This window comes from Tribolium castaneum, chromosome 1 (genome assembly GCF_031307605.1).
Source record: "Tribolium castaneum strain GA2 chromosome 1, icTriCast1.1, whole genome shotgun sequence".
Lineage (NCBI taxonomy): Eukaryota > Metazoa > Arthropoda > Insecta > Coleoptera > Tenebrionidae > Tribolium > Tribolium castaneum.
In genome coordinates this window covers 9079820-9092969 of record NC_087394.1, presented here as the reverse complement: position 1 = coordinate 9092969, position 13150 = coordinate 9079820, and the positions used below count along the sequence as shown (strand labels likewise).

The window sequence follows — 13150 nt, the reverse complement described above, 5'->3', positions numbered from 1 at the left end:
TGCAGAGATCGGCGATGTACAAGTTTTTTCTTTAGATAAGGAGGTGTTGACGTAGACAGAGTAGAGTGAACCAAGACAGCCATCAGATATTGAAAATGAAGGTCGAGTTTTAACCAATTTATTTGTTTAATTTTAACAGAAATATGATCATATTTTTTTAATTTGAAAATGAATCTACAGCAGTTATTTTGAATTTTTTGTAAGCGGTATTTATAACTAGAGTCAAGACAAGGATAAAAAACAGTGAGACAGTAATTTATAATCGGTAAAACAAGCATTTCGCATAGTTTTTTTCTTAATTTGAAATTTATTATATTAAAATTCTGATAAAGCTGTCTTAGACACACATAACTTTTTTTCACTAAGAGAGAGACATGATTTTTAAAACGTAAGTCTTGATCAAAGACTACCCCCAGTAGTTTTACACTTTTGACAAGCTTTAATTTAGATTTTCCGCAATGTATGTTGAGAGTCGATACGAGATTACTATCATCAAATTTAGGTCCGAAAACTATAAAGGAACACTTTTCATCATTAAGCTTCAGATTGTGAGTAAATGAATAAGTCTGAATACCTTCTAGATCAAAATTGAGACAACGATTTGCCTCAACAACTGTGCTGCGCTTAAAAGAGTACTCTAATTGCGTATCATCAGCAAATGCATGAATGGTTGAATGTTGAATAGAGTTTGCCATGTCAAAAGTATGGCAAAATCTGTATTGAATTTTCCAATAACTATTTATTTTCGATACTTATGGTGGTTTTACAAAAAAAAGAATGAAAATTTGATCAAGAATTCAATTTTAATTTAATATTTAATTATTTATATTACCAAACATCATATTATTCTGGAAATAATACTTGATTGTAACTTAAAGTTAGAAAGTTTGTTTTAAATCATATTTTATGTTAGAAAAGTGTTCTTGATGTTGATCCTTGTGTAGGAATTTTTTTAATATTATTTTATAATTTCTAAATTATGAGTATGACCTTTTACAGACCCGACTTTGAGTTAAACAAACAGTAACAAATGGTTTTAACAAAAATAAAGCTTCTTAATTGTAATGTTTATTAACAATTTCCACTGGTTCTTTCGTTGTTTTATTGACAATTTTTCAGTTTTGAGATAGATCTATGATTGAACCACCAATCATTTGAAAACTAATTTATCAAAATTGCTCCAAAACATTGTCTCACAAAGAGGGTAAATAATAGATACATTCAAAGTCACTTCAAAAATAAGTTTATTTACGAGAAAAATAGCTTAGAATTGATAAAAATAAGGTAATTTTGACCTACTGCGGCAGTTTGTTGCTTTCTTTTTTTGCAGAATGTCGTAATGTGAGTTTATGACACAAGAACAAGAATTAGTCAGAATTGAATGAAATCCAACAAAATATAGACGTATATAATTTTTTATATTTTCTTCTATTTCTTTATTATTTTTGTTTACGTATTTTTATTAAGGTATGTACATTTTTTTAAACTTTTAAGTTCACAAATTAGTTAAATTACCTAGAATTCTGGTCAAAATCATTCTAAAACGCTGTAAATTTTAATTGACCTAGAAGTAGAAAGCAATACTTCTCACGATCCTCATGTATAAAATAATAAATTTAAATTCCATCCTAGTGGTTTTTATAAATTAATTAATTATTTTTTTAGTATCTACAAGTTATCATTGATGATCGCTGAATTGTAGAATAATGATAAAAAATTAAAATTCTTGCACTTTGTACTTTTGAGACACACTAAAAACACAGGGGGACTCACAAGGAAAAGTAAATATTTTAAATATAAATAATTGTAAAAAATTGATTTGTATTTTTAATTTTTTTAATTTTTTTTTTGTAAAGTTATTAGCCTCCAAAAGTTATCTCAAAAATTAAAGTTAAACTGATTTTTTATCTTTTTATCTTTAAAACATTTATAGAATTTGGCATCCAATTGTCTGTTAAATAATGATTTAACAAACTGTAGGTTTGTAGAAATTTGTTAAAGGGTGCGTCGAGGGCTTCCTTGAAATAAATTGTTTCATAACTTTGTAGCACAAATTATTTTGGCTTTGTTAGTACTACAATTTTGAAAACCCATTCACATTAGACTTTTTGTCTCCTGTACACAACGCAGTGTTAAAAAAGTTTTAGAATAATAAAACAAAGTTTAATTTATTTTTTGTGTTTAATCTCTGGTTAAAATAGTTACACTTAAACTCGAAGACATTCTGCAGAAAAAAAACAAGAATTTGCACAACTACTCATAGGTCAAAATTACATTATTTTATTCAATTCTACTTTCATCAGAGTCAGCTGATATAAATTTATTGAGTATACTCATATTTTTAATTGAAAAAAGTTGATCAAAACTACGTACCAAAACTAAAAGGTAGTTCCTATGGAAGAGTTTATAAATTAGTAATCCTTGGTGGTTGTGAGATTTGACTGAAACTGTGTATTTTGGTTATCTTAACGCGAATTGTGCCATGGATCATGTCGCGATGTCAGTGATGGCAATAAAACTCCCCGAATGAATAGCTTCTGAATCTGACTAGTTGCGCAATTTTAGTTTTGAAAAATGATTTGGCTTTAATTGCGGGGTGTGATCCAATTAATCAGACAACCTTTGTCACTTTGCAACAGTACAATACAATACACATCGAAACGATTGCGAATGATAAATCTCCGGGAGAGGCAGCTCGACGCAATTCTGCTATTTGTCATTTCTTGTCTGTTAAAGACAGATTAATCTTGATAAACAATAGTTGCGCCTCTCACTTGCCAAATTGATGTTTGCATCTCGTGTTTGCTTATAATTAAATAAAAAAAACTAGCACTAGTTCTGGTGGCGGAGTGTTATATCTTGATATGGAGTGAACTCTATCGATTATACTCTTATCCATTTGGGTTCGCTTCGAGTTTCCCTAAGTAGTTGTCATTTATCGTTAGGCCCGTCAGTCTGCCACTTACAGTTCTTGAAATCGTGTTGAATTTCTATTATTCCTTCCACCCTTACATGTTAAAGGCGTTGATGGTTTGGGACTTTTCGGACAATTTACGTCCGGTGAAATGTTCTTTCAGGTATAAAACACTTTAATGAATTTTTCCGAATGATCATTACAGCGTTTTGATTTCCACCAACGTGACAAAAATACGAACAGAGTGATACAAAAATGACGAACAAACTTTTGATTTTTATTTTTTTCCGTCTAATTGTGCTCCGAAGTAACAAAAAACAAAACAATTTTTGTCGTAGGAATTTTGAGATCAGTTGGATGTCTTTTATTTCAGCCCAAGGGATGGTTCAAGACTTTTTGGGAGTTGTTACAATCTTATTTTTATTCATTTTTAAACAAATAAATTATTATAGACGAAGAACTAAATTACTTCTATTTTTGGTTAATTCTTTATTTTTATACTAATAAATCATTGAAACATAAACAGCCATTAGGAGAAAATAATTTTGTATTAAAATTTTTGGGTATTTATTTTCATTAAAAATATACTGAAAAATTTTTATTAAATTAATTATTAAGCATTAACCCGTTTTTAAAACAAAATGGATGATTTTGCCAATGAGAACAAGTCCTTGACGTTTCTGCTATAAGATTAAAATTTACAGAAGCCCAAAATTTATTCAAAGCATTTTCAGCGGCTTTTCTACTCTTGAATATTTTCTGAGTGGAGAAAAGATTTTTGAAAAAGTAGGGACTAGTCGTAAATATAGTAAACTTTAACTTTTGTATTGTTCTTCTTATAATTTCAAATTTTGTTAATTTCGGAAATAATTCCTAAAATTCCAAATTAATTCGGATAGTAATAAGAAATTAAACGCAACATTAATCCAAGTAATTTAAAAAAATCCAGTAGCTAATTTAGAAATAACTTTAGTTATTTCAAAAAATCTCCACCAAACCTCCAGGATGTCCAATTATTATTGGAAATCTTGAAGTTTTAGTGCATTTTTTTATGAATTATAATAATTCCAAAGTAATTTATGTAGTTATTCCTAACTAATTCCGATCGTGAAATTATTTGTGTGAAATGTCGGATAACATCAGAAAAATTTCCAGTAGTTTACAAATAATATCAGTAATTAAAGAATAATAACAAACACTTTCTAATAATCCCAAGCAATTCCGATTAAATTCCAAAAAATTATACCACTAATTCCAGAGTTAATGGGCCCTTGTGTTTTTTTTTCGCACAACACCTACAATTATTAAAATTTCTGTTATTATTATTATATCTACACTGGTGTTTAGTTCATGTTAATACAAATGATTAAATAATGAGAACTGTACAAAAATGTTTTATTATCGAAAATTCTAATGTGGGTTAGCACTCTTTGAAAATGCTGTAAAATACACGTTGTAATGTAGTTACCTTGATACGAGTATGCATTTCACAGAAAAATTGATCTAAAATTGAAAATTCTAGCCCTTTGTAATCAGGGATCAAAGTGCTATTTGCATAAAGTATTTCTCATATTATATGCCTGAAAAGTTTCATGTCTTTTGTGAGCACATTACTTACTTGTTTTACTTTTATTTATACATACTACCTACATATTTCATATAATAAAAGGACTATAACATTTCCGTCGTTCCATTCTAGTCTTTTATGAAGAAAATTTGGCTAAAAATAAGTCTAAATATCAATAAAATATATTGTTTCAGTTTAAAAAAATCATTTGTTTCATTCATAAGCCCAGTGGTTTCAATAAAAAGAACAAATTACGAAAAAGGTCGTGTGTGTGAACCGTGAAACAAATAAGGGTTTGTTTTGTTTGCTAAATTTTTTATCATTTTTTTATTAAATTGCAAAGTCTATTACTGAGTAAAACACAAACAAAATTAACATACCCTGCAGCCTCGCAATATCAATAATTACATCATTCTTTTGGCAAACACAGGGGATACAAATTGTTTCATTAAAACTCTCCAATGCAACCAACATAATTTTTTGTTTAACTCTCGTGTAATTTGTAAAAATACACTTAGTGATATGTGGTCATTTGAGTTTCCACTACGGATATCTAAAGGTTAGGATACGAAACGACCTTCAAGTAAAACGTTCCTGGTTTTAGTAGTTCCGCCAATGTTGACAGAGAGCGCAGCTCACTCAAGTTCTCAGAGCAATGAATTTGAAAAAATTGCTGTATTAGTATAACGTTAGCACAAGACATACAAAAAAATACAAGCAGATAGAGCATTAAATTCTCAGTAGTAAAACATAAACATAATGCAAAAAGTTTTTCGCAAACTATATTTAAAAAAATTTCAAACTTTAACCAATCTGCATTTGATCCATATTTTTCAAAACCCTGCGAATACGGTTACAGATACAAGAAAACTGCCAGGAAAAAAGTTGTAGAGAATTAAATTTTACACAAAAAAGTCAGCGAGACTATATTCCTATCTTTAACCATTTAGGCCTCAGTGTCGTTCAAAGACGCTCCAGCGACGGATTTGTTCCATTTTACCGGTGGTCAAGTATCGGAAAGTTAATTTATAGCTAAACTGTTGAAGATAGAAATTTGTTGTCGCGGACTTTTTTGTAGAAAATTTAATTCTCTACAACATTGTTCCTTACATTTTTTTTGAATCTTCAACCGTATTCGCTGCGCTTGCAAAAATATGAAGTGGAACTCAATTCAGGCGATAATTTTTTGCGCACCTTTGCATATTTGGCAAAACGCTGCGAAAACGGTTGAAGATACAACAAAAGTGTAAAAAACAAAGTTGTAGAGAACTAAATTTACTATAAAAAAGTCCATGAGACAATATGTTTATCTTTGACAGTTTAGGTATAAATTAATTTTTCGTTACTTGACCACCGGTTACTTGAGCGTCTCTCAACGTTTTTAAACTGTTGAAGATAAAAATACGGTCATGCAGATTTATTTAAAGAAAATTTCAACTTTCTTCCTAACATTTTTCTTGTATCTTTAACTGTATTCCCAGCGTTTTGAAAAATACGAGACGAAGGACATAATTTAAATTTTAAATAATTATTTTCTTCTGATTTTTATGGAAGTTCTAGTCAGTTTTTTTTGAGTCTCAATACTTCAGCATTTTTTCAAGTAATTAATAAATTGGTGCCTGCGTAGTTTTCATCCAGAAATTCTCACAAGACCGTGACTACTGTGATTAATATTGCGTTAGATCATAACGATGTAGTCTGATAGTGACAATTATGTTGTAGTATTAATTTATTGGTTTGTAGCAAGATTAATAATCTAAGGAAACTTGAGTTTGGGCGGAAGATTGAGAAAAAACGAACGAATAAATTTAAAATAACGAGTGGCTACATGAGCCATGATCCGAATTTTTTTGCCTAATTTGCTCAAAATTCATTAAAATCTCGCCAAACGCATATCACTTTGTCTGAACGACGCCTGATTATCGCAACACTCGTGAAAGGATTCAATTTGCTCTTGGCTTTTAATTTCAGACGTTCTCATTTCTTCCTGTCTTCCTCATCTAGTTAGTCGCTTGTATAAAGTTGGATAAAGATTTACGGACTCCAAGATAGAAAATGTCAGTTTGTTTTCCCCGGTTGGTTGATCCAGTTGCCGACCAACTCGCAGCTTATCTCTGCGCCTCTCGCCATTCAACCCTCGTAAAACGTAGGTCTTTATTGGACCGCAAAATCGGTTTATTTATAATGGGAATGATACCATCTCGGAAGCATTGTTACTTCATAAAATATTTACTTCCTGATAATCCGGAATTGGAACCACAAAAATATTGATGCAGTTGCTGCAATCAAGGATTTGAGAGCAAATTAACTTTTGTGATTAATGGCCCGATCCACGTGGGAAATACAATGAGCATTTATTTAAAAAATTATCACGGACAACACGCTTCGCTAATAATGCAAATCAGCAAAAGTGCAAAACGAATGAAAAATATCACCAGAAAATCGCATTATGGTGGGCATGTGAAAATATTAAATAGTGGTTTAGTGTGTTTTCTGACCGCACCATTAATAATGCACCTGCCTTCTATCTCGATGTATTTATTCACTGGTGCGTATTGTTTTGCAGTAGGTATGTAAACAATTTCATGTTTTACTGATTACTAAATGATTTACATGTATGCATGAGTTAGAAACAATTACAAACTATAAACAAATTGATCGATATTTTACGATACAAAAGAACAGTTCGTTTGACCATTACGTTCCCATTGGCAATAAAACGCACTTGCATTAAGTAAATCTTCAACCCCTTATACAGAGTGTCCGTTTTTCAAGCTCCACCATAAACAGCATAAAGTTGAAATTTTCGTTTTTATTTCTTCAAGAGAAAACCAAATAAACTAGACGCTTTTAACTAGGATCTTCTTTAGGCACTTTTTTACAAGGAATCTAAATCTCTCATCGCCTTTTCCAAGGCGCTCTTGATGTCAGAGCTGCAACACTCAACTTTGATTTTTCTTATGGAAGCCATATTCGCTTTTTGTATTTTTGAATAGTGTTTTTATTACTGATTACAACGTTGTATCACATGATATGATCGAATCTTACAAGCTGATCAAAATGGATAAAAAAAATTTGCGTAGTGTGCTTTGGAAAAAACGCTAACAATTTTGTTTTTAAACAAACTAGATTTTTGGAAGTTTAGTTGAATTTGGGGCTGGAAGGTTCACATTTCTACAATGTTAAGCTACAAATTTATTCTTCGTTAAACAAAACAAGACAAATTTATAAAAATTTTGTTCGCATATTACATAGAACAGTCAAAATTTAATTTGTTAAGCAAAACTTTTGACATTTTTCTCAAAACACTCATTGTAAAAACGCTTTCTTCTTAATTTAATCAGCATATAAAATCTTATATGCTGATATCATATAATATATCATATCATGTTATACATCATCTTAATCGGAACAAAAATACTTTTCAAAAATACAAGTGACAAATATGTCGTCCATAAGAAAAACCAAAGTTGAGTGTTGTAACTCTGACATCAAGAACGCCTTGGAAAAGGCAATGACAGATTTAGATTTCTTGTAAAAAAGTACCTGAAAAATATCTTACTTAAAAACGTCTAGTTCTTTTGGTTGTAATAAATAAAAACAAAAAATTCAAAATTTCCAAATAAAATTTTGAATTTGATTTCAAAAACGAAATAATATATTCTGATATTGTGTATGAAATCTTTTGAAACTGAAGATTTCAGAAATAATTTTGATTTAAATTAGCGGTTTGATTTAATAATAAGTATCTACAGTAATGTAATGTAATAATCCGAACGTCCCAATAACTGTGTAAAATCCGAACGTAATCGTAATCCGAACTACGACTTATTTATTTTTACTCTTGAAACTCTTGATAATTTTGTAGAAACTGAAACAGTAGCTGTTTTTATGGTTTTTATATAATAAATAAAAACGTCCCTTTTCGTCAAAAAATCAAATTATTTAAAAACTCAACCAGTAACAATTTTCATTGTTAAAAGCTACATCTAAAAACTGCAAAAAAATAGGCTGTTTATTTGTAAAAATTGTATAAGTTCACTAATTTCACAAACACTCTGTATGCTTAAAAATAATTTTAGGTTAATCAGGGAGATAGTATCTACGGCCTTCGAAAAAAAAAGATTAATTTTCTAACACTTAGAGGGCAATAATAGACTTTCAATAATAGACACTCTGTATACAGAGTGGTCCACAATTCGCTCCCCACCGAAAAGGTACAGCAATTTTGAAGCGAAATTATTGATATCATTTATCATGAATTCTATAATCCCAACATTTTCGTAAAATACGAACAGGGTCTGCAACTGTCTATTTGGATTACAGAATTAACATTCACCTTTATTATTTTTTATTACCTTTTTTTTTTTCTGATGAGATATCAAAGAATTGTCTTCATAACATAAATTTTCGAACTTACCACACTCAGAAAAATCCAGCTAACTCCTTATAAGTTTATTAAATTTCCTAAGAAAACCTGCTAAGTAACAAAAATGCTTACAAAAAATTAAATAATATCTGCTTCTCGTTGATATGTAATTATATAAAATAGTACAGATAAATGAACTACAAATTTTACGTTTTCCTCTTAAGCAACTATTTTGCGTGTTTTGAAAATTTTCTTAATATGTAGTTAGCAGGTTTATAAGATACTTCAAATTTTCTTTCAGATAATTGTTCAGCACAAAAATACGCAACTTTGCCCTAATTTAACCGACCTCGTATCTCCTATAATGATTGAAATACTCATGGTGGGGCTCGAGAAACGGCCACCCTGTATGTACTTATTGTTTGTGTTGTTGCAGCCTGGAAACACCGAAAGTCCTGAGCTACCACACACACATTTCAGCCTCTTCTGTGCTCTACATGGCCAGACTCCAGGATTCACTCAACTTGATTAAATAAATTACACAAAGCCAACTTCGTTCTCTAATAGTTTTGTGTGAATTTCGGCCGAGATAATAGCCACACAACAATTATTAGCTGAAGTTTGGTCGTGACAACCCTAATGTTAACTTTGTTCCTTTAGATGTTAAACATTTTACGATGAAACATTAAATTCAATTAGTCCATGCTGAGCGGGAACAGTAAATAAACGAAAAATTACAGCTTTTGTTAATTTATTCAACAAATGTAGAGTATTTCGGTATTTTTAATAAAATGTTTACTCTCATGGTGCAGTGCACCGATCGCAAGCCGTTTCAGAACAACTATTTTTACAAAAACGTTGAAAATTAATTTAAATTTAATATTAGTAATTTACAAAGGTCTAAAACAATGGTAGAAGTTGATTTTTTTTAATTAAAAAACCTACGTCACAAAACTGTAGTCAACTCACATTATAACGAGTGAGTTAAAAGTATCCTATTTTTTTAAATTGTAGGTACATTTACTTACATTTCTACCAAAACAGAAAAAAATAAATTAAATAATAAATAAGTAAATAAATAAACTAATTAATTGAATAAATTAACTAGTAGTTATTTTAACAAAAGTAGTTGGCAATCCCGATTTTTATTTATCTTGAAAATATGTCTTTGATGAAAATGTTTTTAATTTTCATTTTTAGTGACAAAAACAATCAAAATATATGACCAATTTACCAATTATCTTAGGCAATATTTGAACCTAGGAAATCCCAATCAACAAACCAATTTCAAAGCTAACTGGGTGAAAATCATTTTAACACACTTTGTACTAAGCAATTATTTCTAAATCAGGCGGTTTTTTTCTGCGTGTTTAGTAAATTAGTGCAAACTGAGGAAAAATGTATTTTAATTAAACACTATTATCGTTCGAAATTTGTTTGTTTCACTCATTCTAGCTTTACAAATTATTATGATAATAATCAGCGTTATCATACAGGTTAAAAAACAATCGGAACCTGCTTTAATTATAAATTGAAATCACCACACCGTAGTTATTTTAGTTAAACATTTTATTTGTTGGTTTTATCTTTAATAAATATACTCGTATTTGTTATTCATTTTATGTATTTATTTAAACATATTTTTTTGTTGTCGTTAATATGTAATATTCCGTTTGTTACCAATTTTGAGTTTAGTTTTTACAAACAAAATTAATACTCGTATTTAGAGACGTTATACTTATTATAATTATAATTCCTGTTTGTCGTTTCACAGGCTTATTTTTTCTACTCTGTTATAAGAACTAATAATGAATTTTGCAATATAGACTCACAGACGACACAATAAATTATGCATTTTACGTACTTTTTTATTGTTTAATTTCAAACACAAAAGCTATCAGTTCCATAATGTATGACGGAATAAATTATTTTCCAAAATAAATATTTTATTTGTTATCTACGACCAACACACCAATGTTTAAAAAAGCGGTTAAATACATATATCATTGTGAATGACAGTTAAATTAATTTTTATTTGAAACGATAAAAGTGGAACAATAAATTGTTAAATTATTGCGGTTATATTATAGGCACACAAGGGCACTATTATGTGGCTTAGTTTATAACAAATGTGGATATATTTTATGCGAAAATTGCCATTAAAAACCAATTTTTTGGTGAACTCAAAAGACCATTTTCCTAGTCTGTTTGCTCAAGGAATTCTTGGATAAAAAACCAGTAGCAAAAAAATAATATTTTTTCGATGAGTAGTGCGCTCGCGTTTGTATTCAATTATAAAATCCGGCCCTGGAAATTATGAGCGTTTCTGTGCGTAAGTGACTTTATCGTTTTTCCGTATAATTGCTTTCCATTAGCCTGGAATAGTCAATTTTCGTGTGCTTTGGAGTTTAAGCGTCTCCGACAAAATATACCATCTGCACGAGACAATTAATAAAGACTGACACTTACCTGTTACAATTAGTTGAACGGATAAAGCGTTTCTAAGGGAATCCAACCTTCGTGTGAGATCTCTACTGGGGGATACACATCTGTATTCTCCGGCTTCTTGGTAAAGGACCTTATCCAACCTTAATTCCTGCGATGCTCCCATGGGCTCTAGCCGGCCAGTTCCTGACTCCACTCGAGTCCAGCAGCCAGACGTGCCTAATGAAAATAAAAGGAAGAGTTTAAATCCACAAGAGCATCTTTTGTCTATTTTTGATGATTGCCGGCAAGGCGAGAAAAATCTGAACTACGGATATCTAAAAGCTAGGATATGAAACCACGTACAATTAACATTCTCGTCTTCGATAGTTCCGTAAATGTCGCCAGAAAGCGCAGTTGTTCCGTTACCGCCTAAGTTTTCAGAGCAATGTTGTATTTGTGTAAAGGTTAACACATAGCAAACAAAAAATATAGGCAGTCAGAACATTAAATTTTCTGTAGTAAGATATAAACATAATGCAAGAATTTTATCGTAAACTATATTTAAAAAAATTCTTTTACCAATTTGCACTCTGTTCCATATTATTTAAAATGCTGCGGAAACGGTTACAGATGCACGAAAAATGTGGAAAAAATTTTCTTATCTTTAACCATTTAGGCCCCAAAGTCGTTCAAAGACGCTCAAACGACAGATTTGCTACATCCTAAACCGTTGAAGGTAGAACTATGGTGTCGCGGATTTTTTTGTAGAAAATTTAATTTTCTTTAACTTTGTGCATCTACCAATTTTTTTGTGGGAAATTTTATTTACAAGGGTTTATGTATGATATCACAGCCTTTGAAACCTTTGCGATAAGTGAATATTTTTTTTGCATTTGATAACCGAAGGTTTGAAGAGTTTTCTAGAATTTTCGAAATTGTCAACTGTCAGAATTCATGGCTACTATGATTTTTTCGAAATGGTTCTCAAAAAACTGCTATAATACAGTTTTTTTAATGGAACGACACTATTTTCTTAACGGCAATCGAAAGAATACCGATATTTATGGTGACTTTCATCAATACGTTCTATTCCTATCTCTTACAGTTTATGAAAAAATCACAAAAAAAGGATTTTACTTCGTAATTTTTATAGTTAATCAAGTAGACCTTGCAAAATGGCCAACAATTGTCAAACTTCAGCATTTTATTAAGATTTTAGCGGTTCATTATCGAATAAAGAGGAAAACAATAATATTTAATTAGGGTTTATGCTAACTTAGTGAATTATGTTAAGTAACTCATTTAGTCTGCCATCGAATTTTGAACTTCTTGAGTAAAAATGGTGGAGAAATCTAACATTTCTTTTAATCAATGAAATAGTTTTATCGTATTTTTCGAAAGTAAAAATGAAAATAATGCGCTACAATTTTGTTTTTTGCGATTATTTCAAAAACTGTAAGAGATGATGTTCCTTTGATTGCCATTGAAAATAGGGTCATTCAATTCAATTCAATTCAATTAAAAAAGCTGCTTTATAATCACTTTTAATCATCATTTTCAAAAAATCATAGTAGCCTTGCAGTTTGACAGTTGAGAATCCTAAAGATTTCAGAATACCCTTCGAGCCTTTGGTTATCAAATGCAAAAAGAAATATTAACTCTTTGTAAAGAGTTCAATGGCTGTGATATTTTAAATGAACCCCTGTACAAGAAAATTTTAACAAGAAAACTGACGTATTTCAAAAACTATGACAGATAAGTACTAAATTAGGATAAAGTTTACTCAATTCTAAAGACCGAATTCAAGAATACAGTAAAAATAGGTGGTTACCATTGTAAAATTTCAAAGTTGACGCCAATTTCTCGTAGTTCC

At 30.1% G+C, this 13150-nt stretch overlaps 1 protein-coding gene and 1 long non-coding RNA gene across 3 annotated transcripts in view; one reads left to right on the top strand and one right to left on the bottom strand.

The window, feature by feature from the left end:
- tei (teiresias) overlaps positions 1 to 13150 on the bottom strand; it is a 359103-nt gene that overhangs the window by 67852 nt on the left and 278101 nt on the right. For both annotated transcript variants that reach the window (XM_064355624.1, XM_064355625.1), the window contains exon 7: positions 11320 to 11514. In XM_064355624.1, the coding sequence (XP_064211694.1) occupies positions 11320 to 11514 (195 nt within the window). The remainder of the gene's footprint in view (positions 1 to 11319; positions 11515 to 13150) is intronic.
- LOC107399146 (uncharacterized) lies at positions 6825 to 9589 on the top strand. Its single transcript, XR_001575803.2, has 2 exons — positions 6825 to 7050; positions 9287 to 9589. It is a non-coding gene; the product is annotated as an uncharacterized LOC107399146 (long non-coding RNA).